A 21549-nucleotide genomic window follows, 5' to 3' on the forward strand; every position below is an offset into this window, starting at 1 on the left:
ATTGCACAAAACCTAAGCACTTGTTAAAAAAAAGTTAATTATTATATGTTAAATAAAAATAAAAACAACTTGGAGATATACTTTAAAAAAAATTATGATAATCTATCATCATCAAAATTATATATGGTGAACAAACTTTCATTATTTATGATATAATAAAAAATCAAAATTATACTAATACTAGTAAAATTACCAGCGCTTCGCGCAAGATTTTAATATTATAAAATAATATTATAAAAACTATCAGTCATTAAAAATAAAACACAAATTATCTTACACACAAGATTACGTGGCAACAAACATTAATAATCTAAAGAAAAATGAAATTTATTACATGTTATCATTTATCCTTAATAACGGAAGCATAAACTAATGATTGTAAAAATAAATACCAAGATCTGTAACATAAGCAATAGTGTAAGTGAATCACTCAACAGTAACAAAGTACACAAATATTTAGTTGTGAAGAAGAAGAAAAAAAAAATGAGATTTAGAATTCGTCGTTTTAAACTGAGAGGAAATCCCTCTATTTATATACAATAAAGAGTAGCCATACATTTTAAAAATTCATCAAGTTAATTATTTTTCATACTATTGGATTGTTCTTCATTTTAACTAACTATTGGCCCAAGCACCAACCAAAGATAAGCCTAGTCACAAGAAATAACTGAGATAGACAAAGAAATTTCATGACATTAGCTTATATTATTTTCTATATGAAATATCTTCGAGACTAATTATAATGTCCGTAAATCAAATACATGATAAAATTAGTCTGCATTATTCCACCAACCAAACAATTCCTTAATGCACTTGTAGATGCCCACTTGAACATGAAGTTGACTTCGAAATCCACTGCTCATTTCACTAGAAGAAAGAGTGGGAAGTTTCACCTGCAGAATAGGTGTTGACTCAATGGCGGAGCCAGAATTTTTAATAAGAGGTTCAAAATTCGTAGAAATAAACACACGAAATATTCGAAGGGGATTCAAAATCTACTATATATACATAAAATATTATTTTAACCATGTATAAATAGTAATTTTCCGTGGAAGGGGGTTGGTCCGTTCGTATGAACCCCTCGTACCAAGGTGGCTCCGCCCCCGTGCTGTGTTTAAGTTAGCAAGTTTTCTTTCAAAAATTTCCAACGGTTCTGCTCAAATCATTACGTCGTAGACAGATTTTGCATAGAGACAATAATGGATATATGAGAAAAAAACACCTCGTGAGTTGCAGCAAATTTACAACGAGGTGTTCAAGACCCAAAGGCACAACTTTTATTATTACAATGTTGTTGACAAATATTCTTACTTGTTATACAAACGAAACTCATCGAAAAAATTGATATTGCAGATCATCTCAAATATGCACATGACATTCCCGCTGTTGCAAATGAGATTCCGATGGAACGCCCTCCCCCTTAACAAGAGAAGTCCAGCGCGAATAGTTTTCCACAACAGTGACAAGAATCTTCATTCTTTCTGAACTTGATAAAGGTTGTTCTGATGCATTTGAATCATCTGTCCCCTTAAACTCCATTCTGTCACCTGTGAAATATATGTCTTCATTAATAAATCCCCACATTCCTCAACAAGAGCTTTCTCTCCACCACTCACCCTAGCTAGTTCAGAGACTAAACTTTCTGTTTCTTCTGCCTTTTGCATAAAGTTCTGAATTTGCAAACCGATCATTTCCATCACCTTTGTAGATGAACTAAGAGCATTTCCTAACTCTTTTATATCAACATGAACTTCCGTGCCAATAGGAAGTCTCAGAGAGCAATTGCGTAAGGCATCAGTTGTACCTGACAGAGAAGTTGAGTAATCCTCTTCCAGGTTAGCCCATTCACCAAGACATGGTAATTGTGATTCAACAATAGTGGATAAAGTTTTGATCCTTCTCAAAACCCCAAGTTCAGCGCGTTTCTGGCTTACAGATTTGCGTAGATCTGATAATTGTTGTGCAAAGGAATAAAGTTTGCTCTGGCTCTCATGTCTTTGGGAGTGCATGGAAGCCTCTGCTTTGGCGTTTGTAAATCGCCATTGAAGGTGATGATTGTAGAGCAACTTCAGTGAATGCACTTCTCCCTGATCACTGAAACCCTTCCTCCCTTTCCTAGCAGCATCTGCTCCCAATTTATTGGAAGTTGGATGTGGAGGCAAGCAAAGGCCCCCCATTTTGAAAGATGATTTTGAAGCAAACATGTCATTTTGTTTAAGAGATAGCCAAGAGGAGGAGTTTTCGTTATTGGCTGTTGGCAAATGCAGTGAACGAGCGCAAGTAGAGGATGCAGATTTATATGAACTGCATTCATCAACTGAACTGTCTCTATTTCTCTCCGTGAGACATCTATCAATCTCAGAAGTAGAAGACCTCATTGCTGATAATGTCCGCGTCTTATTGTTTTGAGGGCAAAGTGGAGAACTCGGGCATGAACTTCCCTTAGTAGTAGCAGTACCAGTGGCACAAGAATCCACATAAGGACTAGTTGAAACTTTTGAAAGCTTTCTGGAGACTAATGCTCCGTCATCCTGCGACACCGAGCAAGGATTTATAGGTGTAGCAGTAATCTCCCGTAATAGTTTGTCAGCCGCACTAATTGTTCCTCCAGGAGTATTGGTTGGACAGTGACGGTTCAAAGACTGAGGAGTGAACTTATATCTAGATGGGACAACCCTAGAAGCACCAGTCACGGTAGGTGTGTCAAGTCTTGAGGAGATCTTACTACTTTTTGACTGCAAAGCATCTGCAAGTTGTTGTTGATGTGCTCTGGTGCCTCCATTGTCCTTGGGAACTTTAATGTGCTGCTGCTTTCTCTGAGTGCATACTGGAGAATTCGGGCATGAAGTGCTCTCAGTAGCAGCAGCACAGCCATCTACAGCACTGCTTGTTGAAACTTTCGAGAGCTTTTTATGGACAATTACTCCATCACCACAGGACACTGCACAAGGATTTATAGGAGTACCCGTAACCTCCTGCAACAGTTTAGCAGCCGCACTGACTGATGCATATCCAGGATTACTCGTTGAACTAGAACGGAGTACAGACTGAGGAGTTTGCCTATATCTAGATGGAATAATCCTAGCAGTACCTGTCACTGAAGGGGTGTCAGGCCTGGAGGACATCTTCCCACCCCTTGACTGCATAATATCTGGGTGTTGTTGTTGTTTTTGTTGTTGCTGTACTCTAGCACCTCCATTTTCCTTCGGAACATCTACAGGTTGCTGCCTTCTTTGAACAGTGGACATTACTGCTGTTTAACTGAAGCAACTTGATCCTATTGAAAAAATTGTAATCAATATAATACTATAACATGAACAGATATATCAACAGATCATACATATAATGCTGCTTGCTCACAAAAAGTAAGAAAAGCGAAAACACGAAATACATCTTATTGAGATATTAAGATATTAACGACCAAAGCACCAATATTTGCTAAACATCAGCAACCAAAAGAAGCAGTTGATATGCGAGATGACAAGTTGCTACATAAATGGTATATGGATTAGGAACGCCCAAAAGTTGAAAAATGATACTACAGTTGTCAAGCTTCAACAAAACTAGCCTTTAACGCAAATTTAAATAGATAACTTTGCAATGTAACATAAATTGATTGACTTCAAATAACTAGATCTGAGATAATTAGAAAATGAAACCCTACTGCAGAAAACTCATATTACAAGTATACAGTTCTACTGACATCTTGCCTTCTCTTTCTCCCCAAACAAAGGCAGGGGGTAAGGTCGAGTACATCCGATCCCCCCAGACTCCACTTGTAGAATTATACAGGATATGTTGTAATTACTGATAACCAGTACGTGATTAGCATGCCCAATACACAACAGCGGAGTCATAATCAAATCAGAAGCAAAAGAAAACGCAGATCGGCATATAGAAATCACTAAGAACCTAGGTACAACAAATAAGAAACTTGTTCAGATACTTCTGTTCTACTCTGGAGACGAGANTATAGAAATCACTAAGAACCTAGGTACAACAAATAAGAAACTTGTTCAGATACTTCTGTTCTACTCTGGAGACGAGAGAAAAAAAAAAGAACTTACAGTTCTGATTTGCAGTGTATAGAAGAATGAAATTGGCCGCCGAAGAAGAAACTCCGGCAAAATGAAAAAAACTCAGATGAAAATTGGAGTAACTGACTGTCCGTCCTTTTCCGGCGAGGTCAATGAGAGATTTTGACTGATTAAAAGAAAACGACCGAGAGATGATGTGAGAGAAGTGTAACAGAGAAACATAAAACTGCTGCAATAAAAATAGCCGTTGAAGAGAAGAGTAAAAAGAAGTAGCCGTTGCCGATAAATCCGACCGATAAGGCGTAAATGATTGAGCCCATGGGTCCATGGGGTGGGCCAGCCCATGTATAAGAAAAGGAACTTTGACTGAGATGGGCCTGGTTTAGAACCAAAAGTGTTGGGCCTAGAAAAAGGGGTCACTTACACTTTTTTGTCCCTATGTTGTTTGGTCTTTAATTTAGGCCTTTGTAACAAACAACTTCTTAGTAGAGCATGGTTTACCAGGAATTTTGACGTTCCAGCGTGCATTATGCCAATAGATTTCACCACCTATAAAAGTTTGTTCAAAAACTTTGTTCGAGAACTTGTATAGAGAAGGATTTTCCATGAGGCAATAGTTCTTCCATACCAACTTAGTTGTTCGGCTCCACTATTGACATAACAACTGGTACACCATAGGTTTAACTCGATCCAATCCTCTCAAACTAGGGTTGGCTCCTCAGAATCGTCCCTTTAACACCAATGGTAGATAGAAACTGAACTGTCTCACAACATTCTAAACCCAACTCACGTACCATTTAAATCGGCGAACAATTGAATCCTTGGGACCTCTGTCTTACGACGTTCTAAACCCAACTCACGTACCATTTGAATCGACGAACAATTGAATCATTTGAACCTTCTTCAACCATAGGATGTGATGAGTCGAGGTGTCAAACAACTCCATTTATAAGATTTCTCGAGAGTCATCAACTTGTTATTCCCAACATACCTTTGATCCGTTGAGCAAGAATCTTTCCACACGGGACTTCCATATCACTAGGCCGATTTTCATCTTTGTTCAACCAGTGTGCTCTAAGTTTATATTTTTGTACTATAATATCCCAGAAATTATGTCCGAACATTACTTCAATTTCTAAAGAACAAAAATTGAAAACCAATCCATTTAAATGACAAACATGCAATTTTATGTTCGAGAAGTAGTAAATACTTAATTATAATCATCTCGGATAATAACTGCAATAGTTAATCGTAATAATTAAATATAATAAAGAATTACTCTTAAAATCTCCAAGGGAACGACAAAACCCAAGGCGATTTGGGTAAAAGGAATACTTTGTAATGGAACTAACCATTTTAAGTATATGAAAGGAATGAGCAATTGGCTAGTAATTAATGTATTTGTCATGATAAATTTGGTTCATTGTATAAGAATATGGATATTATGAACTTAATAAATAATAAATATTACAGTCCATACAACAATAATAAAAAGTATTATGTAAATTATTCTTAGAGATACATATTACAAATAGTTGCCACATCCCGTGACACTGATACTTCATTGTTCATCCGGCCAAAAGCCAGCTTGAACATTAAGTAATCCCATAAATAAGGTCTGAAAAGAGTGACGTGTACACAACCTTAACCTTATCTTGTGAAGGTTGAGAGGCTGTTCTGATAGACCCTCGGGGCTCAAGTAAATCACCCGGCCTTTTATACCAAACCAAACAAGTATAAATATAACCATTTGATGATTATATACAGAACAACATCAGATCAAATCGAACAGGTACTAAAATTAACATTAAGGTAGGTAAATCAAAATTCCCCTCAGATAACAAGGTTGAAACTGAAGTGTCTAACTTATCATAAGTCAAACCTCAGCACAGAAGGCCACCAACAACTGAAATTCAATCCCAACCTGCTTCATGTATTTCAGCCTCTTTCGTCTCCGACAAAACATAAAAGAACGAAGAAAAGGAGGAATAAAACAGGAACAAAGAAGAAAATAATGATAAAAGATATATCTTCCCGTAGAGACAGTATTAAGTATTAATACAGGCAGCTTACCCAGGAATACAAATAATAGATTACACACTTATACCCATCCTAAAGAAGAGAAAAAATATTATGTTTTTTGGTTAAGAAGAAAAGAATGTTAAGTTACCTATCAATGAAGCAAACTACTACTAACCTAAGGTGATTTACATTCTTTGCTAAGGTCCTCCTTACTCTATGTACATCTAGTTTTCCAGCATACAATTACATGGTATGTTGGATCAACTACATGAAATAGTTATAAATAAGTGCTAACCAAAAATAGAACAAACTGAGTGGCTGGCTGGCTGGCTGGTATGATTGCTAGAGATAACAGCTGTGAATAAGTATTCTCTCTGACTCTAGAAGCAATTTACAAGGAGTTCCTACATAATATGTGGCAAAAGACTCATAATTGTCATACATCGACAACAACACCTCATATGATGATGAGCAGCGCAGCCAATAATTTAGCAATCTGGAGAGGAAATATATCAAAATGATGAGCAACTAACAAAAGAGATGTAGGGGAAAGAAGTCTATCAATCTTCCAATATCTCCAATTTGGTCTTTTGAATTGTTTTCTTCTCTGACTTACTGTAGACCTTATTCAATCAAAGGATAGCCAATCATGATGCTAAGGTAACAGATGTCCCTGACGTCTTTTTGCGTTCCCATGATAAACGAAAGGATTAAAGAAAGAACATGTATTTGCCCCAAGAAGCCAAACTTCAGTCTTTTGCACTTTCTTTCTCTTTGTTGAACAAAGAGAACTCTGCAGAAAATTAAGATGATAACTCTACCAGGTAAATAAGAAGTTCCACCACCAAGTTAGTGTCACTAACAGAATAACAGATACACCACAGAATTGAATATGTGGAGTAAAGAAATAAAAGCGAAGATGATACAATGAGATTTGGTGATAAAAGAATACAAGACACCTATCAATATCTATCCTATATTAAAAGCATGAAGTCCTTTTTAATCATTTAAAAATTAATTTCACACTAGATAAAATAGTCTTTAATTATTCTCATAATATTTAGTGATTGTATTTTAATTGTTTTCCTAATATTCAGGACTTAGAAATCAACTAAATTTTGGTTATTACATATTTCCTTATTTGAACCATGCAAGAAGTCTTAATACTTAACACTATAAAATCGAAAAAAATTGCTTGTTTGAAATTATTTAACAAATTATAACTACAACTAATTGTAACATTAGGACGTTGAAGTCCGCTAGGATGTTTATTTAAAATCAACTGTCTCTTAGACTCTCATGTGTTTTTATTTTTTGCACCACACAAGCATTATTGATAGGAACTATTGACATATTTGTCTTAGACTTGGAAATTAGTTACGTTTAAAGTTTTAATTATTGCTTTAAGAGTCTTTTTTTTTGTCTTTACTTTGTGATGCATTTGTTATTCATGGTAGATTGCTTTAAGAGTCAATTAATTGTTGCTTCACTCTCCCATTGCATATTAGTGTGTAGTGTGGAATATGTTCAGATCCAATGGATTAGAGATATACTAAGTGGATGCTAAAGTATGGAGAATAGAAAGGGAATAGTTCCTTTGACACCTATTTAAACCTTTTGCGTGGACTCTTCACTTCCGAAGCCGCACCCATGTTGGATTCTCCAAATATACACTAATTTTGGAGAATCTGACACGCATCAGTTGAAATTTTTGAAGAGTCCGAGCAACATAAATTTAAACCATAGAGAAAGAAATATAAAGCCTTTTGTATTAGTATGAACTCTTTCATTTGCTTGACACTTTTGGAGCACGTATAGTACTCCTGTATTGATGATACAATGCCCTTTGCAAAGAATCATGTTTTTGTACAAATTTCTATGCTCTTCTTGTATACAGCTCGTACGTGAGGTTCTTCCCATCAAATAATTATAATAATTAACTTCATAAAGATCTCATCCTTATCTCTCAAAAGAATGCTGCTGATTCATCAGAGTGACTCAGATCCAATGTGCATTACTTATTATTGTTTGACTCACATGGATCCTATGTACTTTTTCCAACTCTGCTACATAGACTACCTCTTTAGAAAAACATCAGAAACGGAGCAAGCTTACAAATTTAAACAAGAGGTATAGAATCATTAAAGGTTGATGTATGCAAGATATATATCAACACAAAATATAAAACACTATTCAGGTGACACTTGCAATTTATTTAAATTGCTTTTCACATCTCAAATAAATCATTTGATGCTTCTACTTCTTATGAAAAGAATAACAAGAGAAGCAGTATTCACCTACTCAAAGTTGTTCACGAATGTAAGCCATCGATCTCAACATTGATCCTAATGTATCCCTTGAAACTTGAAATTTCACTTCAGTCTCTCCAGAAGGTGTCTTAGTATCTTGAAGCTGTGGCAGAAAAGGACAAAAACTATCAGTTCACAACTTAAAGGACAGTACATCATTGCATTCAACTGACATTTGTCCTCTCAATCCACAAAATGAAATGAGATTCAAGGCTGGTTGACAATCAAGATGATCAATTTTTCTATCTAATAGTACTTCATATGGATCTATTATCTCTTTATTCAGCTGTCATGAATGACACTTTGGAGAGTCATATCAGGGAATTAAACAGCAGAGTGTTTCATCAACATACATGGCGTGCTTTCCACCTGAATATAAAGAGATGATTATACACCACAAAACTATACGTAGAATATGAAAGGGAAGAAGAGAGAAGGGACAGAGATCATTTCTTTCACGTGATAATTTTGGTTATTCACTGGTATATTGAATAAATAGGCAAGTGCCAGGTGATAGAATCGTCAGAACATCAAAAGAGAGAAACATTCTTTCCCTTGATATGAAAATGGCATCATCCATCGACTAGAGAAGAAAATCCAGAACAGCAAAGCTTCCAGAAGCAATTGCAGTAAACATAACAGTTATGCAGGTTGGCTCAAGTGATTAAATTTACAGGAAAAGAAAAACATATTAAAGCTCATTAATATACTAATGTTAATATTAAGAGCGTCTTTGGAATGCCTCCAGTGTAACTAATCAGAATGTGCATATTGAATGAACTTGCTTTGCTCCAACTCAGAATGTGCATAGGAAATAATTGTTGAAGTTCATAATGCATACCTTTAAATTAATAACAGCTACTCTATTTGCCGGCAGGGAAAGCTGTTGACTTATGCAAGCCATGGATTTCAGCATTGGCTCCAGAGCGACTCTTGTAAGTCTAAACTGAACTTCTGTTTCCCCAGCTGGGTTCTTGCCATAATCTTGCAACTGAAAATCGGGTCGAATATGTCCAAATAAAATTTCACAAAGGAAATTACTATCTCATAAAATTTATTTGTCAAGGGAGGAAGAAAAATCAGCTCAACTATTTATCTGTAAACAGCCAGTGTGCGACTCAAGAGGAGAATCTTTTTTCCAAAACAGGTATACACACCTTCAAATTGATGACAGCCACTTTACTTGCGGGACTCTTGTTTTCGATCACCCATGTCATAGACTTAAAACAAGTATAAACAACCTACATCAAACAAAATATGTGACGGAGAAAAAACATGTTAATTCATCTCCTTGGTAAATTCATGTATTTTCTTGTACTGTCTATTCAAATACAAATCATAAATGGAAAAAAAAGCGTAGTTACATACAAGTTACAAAAGAGACAAGTTTTTGTTTTTCATACCACATTATCAGCAAGGCCACCATCATGATTTATAGCCACAGGTGTCATAGTGGGCTGATTTAAGTCACCTGCAGTTAAACCGCCATCATTAAGGTTAAAATGACGAGGCATTGTATCTTGCCAAGGCCATAAAGATGGTATGGTATCAGAAGTAGCTGGAGTTTTTTTTATGCTCCCATCCTGAGTACTTTCACTTCCCTGTGAGCTAAGAGGTTTGCCAACACTTTTTGCAACAACAGAAATCTTCCTCAACCCGTCTTTCAGAGCACTAACCGCTGCATCAAAGGTCTCTGCAGAAACTGCCCCTTCTTCTGCATATCTTAAAGCTTCCAGACATAGGTAGTTGAAACGTGAAGTGAGTGAATTAATTCCTTGTTTAACGATGTCTTCATCCGATCCTTGTCCAACTTTTGCATTTCTTGTCCACCTCTTAAGTATATAAAGGGATGGAACTGTGAGAACATTAGTCACTGTAAAAACTGTTAAAATGTGCCTACATAAGATGCCTGAATACTCAAACATCTGACAGCTGCAACTTGCTTTCATCTGGGCAAGATTCAACATAACAATGTAAGCCTTGTCATCCTGTTCATATTTTGCAACCCTAAATTTGCTTAGAGTCTCATCACCATCTATCTTATTGGCTGTGTGGGCAAAAGTTTCAACTAGTTCCTCTTGAAACTTTGCAAAAACTTTTTTGGTGAAGAGATTAGCTGCTTGCTGTTCCATTGGAGATGGGGTCCTTAGCATTGGTGCGGTGCAATTTGTATCAAAATCAGATGCAATTTCCCTTTCAAGTGAACTTTCTAAAGCTCTTTCATACTGCTTAAAGAACATTGGTAGAGTTGTCTGCTGATTCACATATCCATCAAAAAAAGAGGTTACACCCTGGTTTGACGGAAGTGCAGCAAAGAAAGTATCCCGAAAATATACTGGAGCCCACTGGTCACGAGCATTATATACAGCTTGAAGCCACTCATTTTTCCCCAGATCATATTTATCAAGTACAGAGGTCCAACATGATTCAAAATCCTCAATTGTCTCAGAATAGTTGATGCAGCTATATAGCTCCCCATAAAAGGAAGGATGAGCCATATATATGTGAGCCAATCTTTCCTGCCCTTCTCGTAAGATATGCCACTTACAGATACAATGACGAGTACCCGGTAATACTAGGTTGACTGCTGCTTTGATAGCTCTATCCTGGTCAGTTGTAATAGAAACTGGAGGGCGGTTATTCATTGAAGATAGCCAGGTCCGGAAAAGCCAAGTAAAGGAAGACTCAGACTCATCTAAGAGTAATCCACAGCCAAACAAAACCATTTGCCCATGATGATTTACTCCAGTGAATGGAGCAAAAGGAACCTGGAATTGATTTGGTCTATACATTGTATCAAAAATAACAGCATCGCCAAAGTGACTATAAGCTATCCTTGATCTTGCATCCGCCCAAAAAGCATTCGTCATGCGGTTTTCATCATCAAGTTGAATAGCATAGTAGAAACCAGGATTTTCCGCTTGCATTTTTTTGAAATAGTCAAGAAGATTATGGGCATCTCTTCCAAGAGTTCTCTTTCGGCTGCAAGGCTGAATAAACATTATTGGTATGACAGGACTAAAGTTCTTGGTCACACGATTTGACTCCATAGGAGGCGCATCCTTAACACCTTCATTAGAACTGACAAATGCATGATTCCCGTCAACCGGAACCACAACTGGTGGAACCATAATATCAGTTGGAGCTCCAGGTATCTCTCCAACAGTCTTGGAAGCACCAGCAAAGTGTTTACGAGGTCGAAGGTAATGCACCTTGCTAGGATTCACTATTGAATGATTGTGATCCTCAACGAATTTAGTCACAACCCAACCATCTGAACTCTTCCTCTCTATCCGAAGCATAGCATTGCAACTCTCTGTATTCTTCCTTCTGAGAATTTCTTTAGAACAAGAGAATTCCCAACTAATGATAGGTCCATCAGGCTTAGCGCGGCTGTACTGACCAACATGTATGCTAAAGCCCACACGCCTAGCATATGCATCAAAAAAATTCTTTGCTGCTTCTTCTGTTTGAAACTCCATCCCCACATATGGCTTCTCTTCCCCATCAACCTCAATGATAGTGTCTCTTTCAGTAAAATTGTCCGGCAAACCCTGTTTGGGATTCTGATTTGGTTCAACAGCTCTTTCCCCACTTTTTTTCCTCTTTTGCCCTTCTATGTCAATTACTTCGTTATTCATCTTGTTGGGGAACTGACATTGACAAATCAATCTATTTCTTCTTGGTCAAAACGTCATCTTGCCATCTCTTATGAAAAGAAACGAACATAGCAGGCCTCAAAATCATATGAACTGGAACAAGTTAACCAGTGACTCAATATTTTATAATAATAAATATAAAGAATAAGACAACACTCCAGTTTTAAACACATGAGCATACTCCTTACTCAAAATTTCAAATGGAAATGCATATCAAATGATGTTTAGGATAAATACAAGATAAATTAATATTGTTTAAAACGTAAATATATTCCCAGTCACCAGAAAGCAGAAAGGTGATAAAGATCTCCCATCATGTTGCCTTCATTGGCAGGTGAAAAGCAGCTGAAAAGGTTAGCAGAATATTAATCAAAACTCAAGTAGTTGGGCTTCAGAGGAGGGACTTCATACATAACTTCTAATAACACAGAGAGAAGAAGACACCCCAGAATAGTATAAAAACAGTTCAATATTTTAAGGAGAGATATAGTATCAAACTCTGATAATTAAGAAACAGGAAAATAAAACATATTTGGATAAGGGAATTCAATGTTCAGAGGAAGGAATCAATACCCAAACTCTAATTCCATGAAGAAAAAAAAAGAGCATAATATTTTCTAGAATCGGAGGAAGGAAGGATATAAACAGACAAGCTTTAGTGATAATCAAAACATCAAAAGGCCTTGGAAGCAAATCTGGAGAATGGAAGTGCCACACAAAGTGGCATGCTTCACCTGGCTTAAATGTTTTCTAATATAGTGATTTGGAAATGTGGTATCCAGAAGAGAGACTCGGTACCCATATTCATACAATATTATATCAAGTGTAGGAAGGAAGTTTGTGAATGTTTTGTTTGAAATACAGAGAAATTACTCAAATTTGTAGCGGCCCAATTTTTTATCAAGCCGTGACCAGTGACCAGCACCTCGTGTGTAACTTGACCGAGCAAACCAAAAAATACTAGGTGATTTCTTCCAATCTGTCCTAACCTTGGTATACATAGTTACATTTGCTGATGAGAGATAGCTGATTGTTTAAGAGAATTGCTCCATGAATTCCAGTCTATAGCATGAAACTGAATTCATGCTAAGATTATAACAGTTTACAGTTTGTTGTGTACTTTCAAGGAGAAGGAGAATCAAAGAGTAAATGTGTAACCTAAAAATTAGATCACCATACAGTTTTGAATATAGCAATGTCTTCAAGTTTCAACAGAAGCATTCAGAAAAAAAAAACACGGTTAGAATCATGAATCTCAGGTTCAAAACCCACAAACAGCAAAAATACTAGTGATTTCTTCCCGAAGTCAGCACAAGCACTGAGATCATCCGAGTTCCGTTGCTCTAGAACAAAAATTGTTAGTAAATTGAGTTGGGAGTAGATACTAACTATGGAATTAGCATAAATTTTAGAAAGTGAATGCAATTATATGGAATTGCTAAACCTTAGGAAGAATATAAACCTGAAATTCAGTTCTGAGTTCGAACAAACAGTATGTAGCTTCCTTCAGTAAAAGCTTCCAACATTCTTCATTAGACCGGAATGACTCATACTACGACTACCTTTCAGTGCTCCGGCGCGCCGGCGTTGCTGGGTTTATTGCTGGACGAGTTGAAGAAGCAGACGGAACTTTTTCTCTGTTTTCTTTCCACTTTCTAATTCTTTTTCTTATGATTTGTTCTTAATCACTCTTATGTTTCTTCTATTTTTTCCTGCTAAGTTACTAGTTTTTGGCCATATATTTCCAAATACTTTTAAAAAATATTATTTGGATGAAAATTTATTGTATAAAATTTTTAGAAAATATATTTTATTTTTTTAAGAAATGTAATTTATATCATAAGTTTTAAAAAACTATCAAAATTAATCATAAATTTATATTACATAGCACATAATTTTATTATTTTAAACCAATTATTCATCATTTTCATCCATAACTGTATCATCACTGAATATGAGGAGCAGAGCCAGCCTTTGTTAGAGGGTTCACCCGAACCCATTTTGACACAAAATATTATTATTTATACATAGTTAAATTATTTTTTATATATATAGTAGATGTTTAACTCCCTTCTGATAGTTCTAGTTCTTCGGATTTTGAACCCTCTTATTAGAAATTATAGCTCCGCCACTGTTGAATATTCCATCACTATTTTAATTTCAAACGTAAAGATTATGTAAAACATCGCAAACAACTACTATAGAGGATGATTCTTGTAACAGATAAAAATTTGATGTAGAATTAGAATTATTAAAATTTCTCAAATAATAAAACTTAATTCAAATACTAGTCTTTTTCAGTATTCGGACAAATTAGGAACGGCAATGGAACGGTGCAGGGATAAGGGTGTGGCGGGTTGAGCTTAACCCGATAATTTTTTTAATCCACACCTTCCCACCCAGCATAACAAATTTTTTTCATTTTTAATTGCGCCGCTTAATTTTTTTTACTATTTTCTTTTTTAGTTAAGTTTGATATTAAAAATAAAATTCATTACAATAAATTCTTTTTCATTAATTTGTATTAATTTAATGGGATAGTGAGTTAAAAAAATATTTTTTAGGGGTCAATTGAAAAAAATATAAGAAATCGTATTTTTTTATTGAATAAATTTTCATATGCTATCTCGAATATTTTAATAGATTTATAGGAATTATCTTTATAAATTATGCTCTATTACACAGCATGTAAAAAGTTAAAATTAAATTTGAACCGACATAAAATTACATATATCCACAACATGCCCCACCCAACATCAATTTTAAAAAAATTCACTCAACGGTCTACCTACCACGCATCTCACCCGCTCCGCACAACCTTAAATTCGTGCGCCCTATTGTCATCCCTAAGACAAACATTATTTGACAAAATCAAAATCAAACTAGATACTATCAATTTTTAAAATCTAAAACCAAATTAAATAAAACCTAGCCAAGTAGAATCGATTGATTTAGCTTGGTTTCCGATTTGGATAGATTTTTATTCAAATAGTAAATATCCCTATATTTAATATATTTTTAATTTAAGATCACAATATTTAAAATATTTTTTAATTTTCTTAAATTTTATGTTAAATTAAAATAAGCAAATAAAGTAAAACATGAAGAGTACATTCTATTTAAACCGTTAAACTTCAGTCCTTATTTCTTATTAACCATTTAAATACCAAAAAAAAAAAAAAGAAAGGGGAAATTTTCACATTGATTCAATTATTACTAATTGTAAGAATTTTTCAAGTATAATTCACAGACTTTAGCTCTAACTCTCGATAATTATACTGAAAAGCTGAGTGCATCCTCTTTTTTGTTTTTTGTAATAATTTATTAGACTTTTAATTTAGTTAATGCAATATGATCACACTGATTAAATTTTTTCTTGAATTTTTAAGATAAAACTTGTTTTGAAATATGTTTTTATTACTAAATTAATACTTACTTTGAAATAAATAGAATATCAATAACGCAATATGATTACTAGCCAAGAACATTATCAATGAACAGAAATGTTATGTTGCTCAGACTCTTCAAATGTTATGTTGCTCGGACTCTTCAAATATGTTAGTGTCAAAAATGCAATATGATTACTGACAAAGAACATTATCAATGCACAAAAAAGTTATGTTAGCTCGGAGATTTTTGAATATGTCGCTGCTGGCCGTGTATCGAATCCTCCAAAAGTATTGGAGAATTAAATACAAATACGACAATATTTTTGAAAAAGCCGAGCAATATAGCGGAAAAGCAAGTGTAGCTGGGAATATCAACAGGCAAATGAAACTGAAACCAAAAAAGTTTACTAAGCAACATTTCAGCTAAACAGCAGGAGTTCATATTTGGTGAAACTAATTGAAAAAAGGAGTCACAAGGCCTTCTGCTTGTGTCTCTATATTATCTAGGAAATATTAAAAAGCAACTAAAACTAGGAAGAAGGTTTCCTATCAAACTTATAATATACTTAACACCAAGCTGAGTTCTTACTCCAAACATCCTACATTGTCGAAGATGCCAAACCTCCATCGTCTTTCATGTCGTTAGAAATGGATGTTGTTCTTGACATGGATGATGATGAGGTAGGTGAGATGGACGGATTGTTTCTCACTTCCTCGTTATCAGCTTCAATCCCATCGATGATCATGCTGTCGGAGAATACATTCAGGTTGAACTCATTCTCACTTGATTGCTCATAGAAATTGAAGTCAATGTTGTTGTCAAAGCTGTTGTCATTGAAAAGATCCATCAAATCGGTTGGTTTGTCAAGAGAGAAGTCGGAAACTGGGAGAGAATCAAATGTGTCGTCCAAGTACATGTTCATCCACGGGTAGTCCTCTTCCTCCTCATGATCCTTTGCGTTTATTAAATCAGCAGCAAACTCCAACTTCAGAACTTTTGGTTGAGTCACTTCATCAAAATCAAGTGCAGGCGTAAACTCCAACTTTGGTACTACAATTGGTTCTGCAGCTAATTCTGCTAGCTGATAATCAAATTGGCTTTCTTCCTGTTGAACCGGCTGATACTGTTCGATCACCTCACTTGATTGAACTTCAGCAGAGGACTCTGTGTTTTCCTCCTTTGTTAACAGATCTGGTTCGCGGAGTTTCTTCAAATGGTCTGCATATCTGCTTATGTCGAAGTTGGTCACCGCATTAGGCCCTCTGTACTCAATTGCTGCCATATCATATGCTGCAGCTGCTTCCTCTTGAGTGCCTTCAGTAAAGAAAGAAGTAACAAGGATTTTGATATATTCGTTTGTTCATTTCAGATAATGTTACTGCACTCAACTATACGAGACCTAGTTTGAACCTATGTTTCTCAGACTCTTCAAACACAACGAGAAGTGCATGTCAGATCCTCCAAGAGTAGTGCATTCTTGAAATATCTGACACGGATACAACTTTGAAGAGTCCGAGCAACATAGTTTTGAACTAGTTTGCTTTGTCTAATCGCCAAAGCATCAGTAACAACTAACAAGGAAACAAAACGCGATAATATAAATGCTCTACATTGCACTTACTCGTTCATATAAAGCAACAAATTATGCCTCAATCGCAAATAAGTTGGGACTATATTACTACTTAACATTCGAAATACGCCCCAAGTACCTGTGGTGACAAACTTAAAACTCTTTTTGTATGACTATATTACTACTTGTTCAACTCATCAATGTACATTACATGTTTCTCATGAATAAGGTCTCGCGTAAGAGCATTGAAAATGAAGAAAATCCTAGTATGGTCCGAGTTTAGACTAGTCAGATCAGTGAGTTCCGAATACTAAATGATTTATACTAAAAAACAAAGAGTTGTCCAGTGAGTGTAATAGTTGGAGATGAGGATGACAAGACACTATGCATCAATCCAAAGGCATAATTGTCTACTAAGATTAAACATAAATTATTCACCCCATTAAGCATGAATCAAGGCTCTGACAATGTCACGAGCCAAGATCTAATCCAGTCACATTAAACAAAATTAACATAATTACTTATCTTAATCACTATTCAAATCTCTTACTAATTAATACCTCACACTTTAACCAAGTACATATCATTCAAAATTAGCTCAATTTAGTTCTCTAATGAAACTTAAAAAGATGCCCCCACACAATTTAAGGCCATATTGTATTTACTTAACATAGGAACATAAATTTAGCACATAACAAAAAATGGTTTAGGACTAAACCCACTAAAAATAAATATAGGGGAATATTTTCAATTTTTATAAAGTTATGAACAGAAAGTCTAACTTTATGTACGGTCCACAAAGATCTGCATCAAATATTTTAATTTTTGGACCACCTCAGCCTTTTAACTTTGATCTCAGTAATAATATATAAAACACCAATGATCATGTGCCATGTCAGCTTTAATCCTATTATATCTATAATATATTAGACACGTAAAAGTGTTAAATCTTTTTCTTATGACAGATTTAGAATTTGAAATTTATAAATGGCTAAAATAATCGAAAGAACTCATTCAAAAAATCAATATTCGAAAATCTAAATAAAACTCAAAGAGATTATAAAGTTGAGAGACGTACTGTAAGTTCCCAGATAGAGATATTTATTTCCATAGACCCGTCCAATTCGAGCCTCCCATCGACCATTATGGTGGTGCCTGTCAATATCATAATATAACGAGACGATAAGTTCTGATTATCAACAAACTGAGCTACTAATATTTTCGTGATCAATTTTTTTTTTCTTGAATCTAATCACATATTTCATCATTTTATTTTCCTAAATAAGTATTACACATAAACTCCACTCAGCACACAAATAGGACAGTGAATCCAAATGGGACCCACTAAAACTATGTCATGTGGGTCCCATAAAGTCATGAAAATCCATGAAATTTGTTTGACTTCCAATAATGTACCGGACTTGCAATTATAATAAAAAATAAAAAAATTAAATTAAATTAAATTTGCATGTGTTTTGTCTCTTTAATACATATAATTATTGAAACTAATTAAATTTAGTATATGCTAAATTTTTAAAAATGTAATTAAATAAAATACCTTGCTACGCCACGATATTTGGAAACACCTCTAGAAAATCCACTGCTCATTCTCCTTAATGAAGCTAAGTACTCTTCCTTTGTTAGCCTCTGCATTTCTTCAAACTCTTTGCTATATCTTTCCACCTGCATTGTTTTGTTGTACGTCACGTTTCATGTCTTGTACTCTTTACAGTTATTTTTTTGTCATTTTCCTCCCTTTTTTCCTCCAACACAGACAAAATCCCTAAAAAGAAACACCGCTTCCTTTTCTTTTCTTTTTTTTGACATAAAAATTCAATTCTAAAATACTTATTTTTCGTTAATAAAATAATTTAGCGNCCTCCCTTTTTTCCTCCAACACAGACAAAATCCCTAAAAAGAAACACCGCTTCCTTTTCTTTTTTTTTTTTTGACATAAAAATTTAATTCTAAAATACTTATTTTTCGTTAATAAAATAATTTAGGGTCACACAAACATAAATTGAAACAGACAGAGTAAGAATCTACCGGAAAATTAAGTAAAGTTGTTGGTCCCCAGTACTTAAGGGCAGCAAGATCATAAGTTCTAGCAGCAGCTTCTTCGCTATCATAAGCTCCTGTATATTTAAAGATATTTTAATAATTAGAAATTAATTTAGTCAAACAAATAATAAAATAATTTTTTTTGTGCATAAAAAGTGTTGTACATCGTGCAAAAACACTAGTACATTTGTAAGAGATTTAGAGCTTACCCAAATAAACTAAGCAGCAAAGAGGCAAGTCAGAGAGAGAGAGGGGATCATCACCAACAAAGAACAGAGTCAGTAAAAAATTAATTAAATTAATATAAATTAAGAGTAATATAATATTACTGTAGATCTTGATTTGTAAAATTTAACTTTTTTTTTTTTTTGAATCCACATATTAAATAAAAGTAAAAAAAGAGATAAGAGTATTATTCACTTTGTCTTCCTTTCTTGTTCTGAATGCTATTCCAAGTACTCTTGTCCCATAAGTGAGCTTCATATCTTCCTGTCCATCTATGCCTGCAAAAAAAATAATAATTAATTTTATTAATCACATTTATTCATGCATGCAATCAAAACATACAATTTTGATTTCTGGGTTTCACTTAGATGTGTTTGTTACTCTGTGAAATTTAATTTTAATTGGGTTGAATCAAAAAAATTAAAATAAAAAAAATACCTGGTTACGCCTCTGAAAATAGAGCTTCTTCTAGCTGTAGATGAATTGTTACTTGGTGAATCAGCATTTACAATTTTCTTAGCTCGACTAGCACGTTTCAGTCTGGGCTTGGGTTTCGGTTTCGGCTTCGGCTTCAGGTTAAGCTTCTCTGTTTCTTCATGGATTTGTTCAATGCATGAAGATGAAGAAGAAGAGGAAGAGCAAGAAAAAGATGGAGATTTCTTCATTTTTTTTTCCTTTTTGCACAGAAAAAAAAAATTCAATTGATAAAAATGGCAATGTGGGTGTTCTGGGTTTTCAATTTTTGGGAGGACGGAAAATAGAGATTGGGTTGGTGTTCTGAATTAAGAACAAGAAGAAGAAAAATAAGGTTCGTTTTCTTTTCTTCCTTTCAACTATCTTTTCTTATTTTGCTTTTCTGGTAAACCAAAGTGGTTTACCAAATTAAGCATAGACAGAGAAGAAATACATGAATTGCATTTGAGGTGAAATGGAGTTTATAAGATGACCAACACCCACCCACTATGACTTGAGGGTAGGGGGTTAAGTAGGGGGGGTAGGGGGTAATTAATTAACTTTGGTTAATTAAACTTGAGTTAATTAACTTTTAACTATGGACAAATGTAAGTTCAGACTTTCAGTTCAGAAACCATGATGCTATTATGCCAATTGGCCTTTTTTTCACTTTCTCCATGGGAATCTTTTTAATAAAATTAATTTATTTTTTTTATATTTTTTTTACATTTTGAGGATTAAACTTGTGGGATTGTCAGTGAAGAATTATGTCTTGTTCTACATATAGAGAAAGAGATGGACGCGTGGTGTGAACTGTGAAGGGGCAGAAGGGGAGATGGTGGTTTTAATGGTGAAAAGTTATAAAAATGGCATTGGTTTTTGTTATAATTACGACGCACTCCGTGTTAAAATAAGTGTTGTTTTAATAAAAACAAATTGTTAAAGCACTTTTTTTGTGATAATATTAGTCAAAAAATACAAAATTAATACTGTCATTTAGAAATTCAAGACTACAATTAATATTCTGTTCATGCGTTTTCTTTTGTCATATTTTGACTTGACACGTGAATTGTCATGGTTGTTTACTACTCTAAGATATCTCTATTAATTGATATTTAAGATTAAATTTTAAAAAAGAATTTGAATAATTAGTAACTAATATCAAGGATAAAATATGAGAAAAAATATTTTTTTTTTCTTAATATGTTAAAATGCGATTAATAAAAGTGAAAAATATATTTTTGAAATATTAGACAAGTAAAATTGAACAAAGTAGTTGATTTTTTTAATTTATTTTTACTTGTTCAATTTTTGACCTTTTTTACGTCTTAAAAATAATTATCAATATGATTATATTAAGTCTTAAGAAATGATTTGAAAAATAAATAATTAATATTAAAAGTAATTTTTTTTAAAAATTGAATATATAAAATTGTCAAATAAAAATAAAAATTTATTTTTTAAATATTAAATAAATAAAAGTGAACTGTGTAACAAGTAATCCTTTCATCTATTTTTACTTGTTCAAAAGGAGCCATGTATAAAAATGACATAATTAAAAAGCCACAGTTGATAAAAATAAATTAGAAATGAAGTAATAAATTATTTTTAAATTTTTTAAAATTACACACACAAAAAAAATTAAAAAATCCATATTTAGTATAATAAACAAAAAAAACTATAATAAATAACTATGAAAATAATTACTTTCAACTATACTCTTATATTAATGCTCAAATCTTAACAAAAATCCACTAAGAAATAATAAAGATGACCTTAGTAAATTTTACTATATCAATTTTTTTAATATAATAATTTAATAT

The 21549-nt window shown here is 34.0% G+C and overlaps 3 protein-coding genes across 5 annotated transcripts; all 3 read right to left on the reverse strand.

Moving 5' to 3' along the window:
* Nucleotides 1–1206: 1206 nt before the first annotated feature.
* LOC107013616 (QWRF motif-containing protein 6-like) lies at nt 1207–4272 on the reverse strand. Its single transcript, XM_015213489.2, has 2 exons — nt 4068–4272; nt 1207–3277 (listed from the first exon to the last, which is right to left on the reverse strand). The coding sequence occupies exon 2, from the start codon at nt 3246–3248 to the stop codon at nt 1473–1475; it is 1776 nt and encodes a 591-aa protein (XP_015068975.1). The 5' UTR covers nt 3249–3277; nt 4068–4272; the 3' UTR covers nt 1207–1472.
* Nucleotides 4273–6049: 1777 nt separating this feature from the next.
* LOC107008118 (protein FAR1-RELATED SEQUENCE 3-like) lies at nt 6050–13721 on the reverse strand. Of its 3 annotated transcripts, none has more exons than XM_027916757.1 (6): nt 13490–13721; nt 9772–12120; nt 9526–9609; nt 9210–9359; nt 8361–8471; nt 6050–6852 (listed from the first exon to the last, which is right to left on the reverse strand). In XM_027916757.1, the coding sequence occupies exons 2-5, from the start codon at nt 12007–12009 to the stop codon at nt 8361–8363; spliced, it is 2583 nt and encodes an 860-aa protein (XP_027772558.1). In that variant the 5' UTR covers nt 12010–12120; nt 13490–13721; the 3' UTR covers nt 6050–6852. The 3 variants fall into 3 exon arrangements, with proteins under 3 accessions (XP_027772558.1, XP_027772560.1, XP_015062522.1); XM_027916759.1 differs by having other exon boundaries at nt 6050–6463; nt 8357–8471; XM_015207036.2 differs by having other exon boundaries at nt 8357–8471.
* A 2078-nt stretch (nt 13722–15799) lies between these two features.
* On the reverse strand, nt 15800–20182 carry LOC107015415 (ethylene-responsive transcription factor WRI1). Its single transcript, XM_015215680.1, has 7 exons — nt 19712–20182; nt 19469–19551; nt 19258–19266; nt 19034–19122; nt 18546–18670; nt 18066–18142; nt 15800–16731 (listed from the first exon to the last, which is right to left on the reverse strand). Exons 1-7 carry the CDS (start codon nt 19936–19938, stop codon nt 16016–16018), a joined length of 1326 nt encoding a protein of 441 aa, XP_015071166.1. The 5' UTR covers nt 19939–20182; the 3' UTR covers nt 15800–16015.
* Nucleotides 20183–21549: the final 1367 nt, after the last annotated feature.

Source organism: Solanum pennellii, chromosome 1 (assembly GCF_001406875.1).
Source record: "Solanum pennellii chromosome 1, SPENNV200".
Taxonomy (NCBI): domain Eukaryota; kingdom Viridiplantae; phylum Streptophyta; class Magnoliopsida; order Solanales; family Solanaceae; genus Solanum; species Solanum pennellii.

Excerpts from the sequence above, each read along its gene's own strand:
- LOC107008118 (XM_027916757.1), bottom strand. The coding sequence starts at position 12,009 with ATGAATAACGAAGTAATTGACATAGAAGGGCAAAAGAGGAAAAAAAGT. Across the intron at positions 9,360-9,525 it reads TGGCTGTCATCAATTTGAAG|TTGCAAGATTATGGCAAGAA; the intron begins GTGTGTATACCT and ends CCCGATTTTCAG. Across the intron at positions 8,472-9,209 it reads TAGCTGTTATTAATTTAAAG|CTTCAAGATACTAAGACACC; the intron begins GTATGCATTATG and ends TTTCTGCCACAG.
- LOC107013616 (XM_015213489.2), bottom strand. The coding sequence starts at position 3,248 with ATGTCCACTGTTCAAAGAAGGCAGCAACCTGTAGATGTTCCGAAGGAA.
- LOC107015415 (XM_015215680.1), bottom strand. The coding sequence starts at position 19,938 with ATGAAGAAATCTCCATCTTTTTCTTGCTCTTCCTCTTCTTCTTCATCT. Across the intron at positions 18,143-18,545 it reads AAATATCGTGGCGTAGCAAG|GCACCACCATAATGGTCGAT; the intron begins GTATTTTATTTA and ends TGATATTGACAG. Across the intron at positions 16,732-18,065 it reads TCTCTATCTGGGAACTTACA|GCACTCAAGAGGAAGCAGCT; the intron begins GTACGTCTCTCA and ends TCTTTACTGAAG.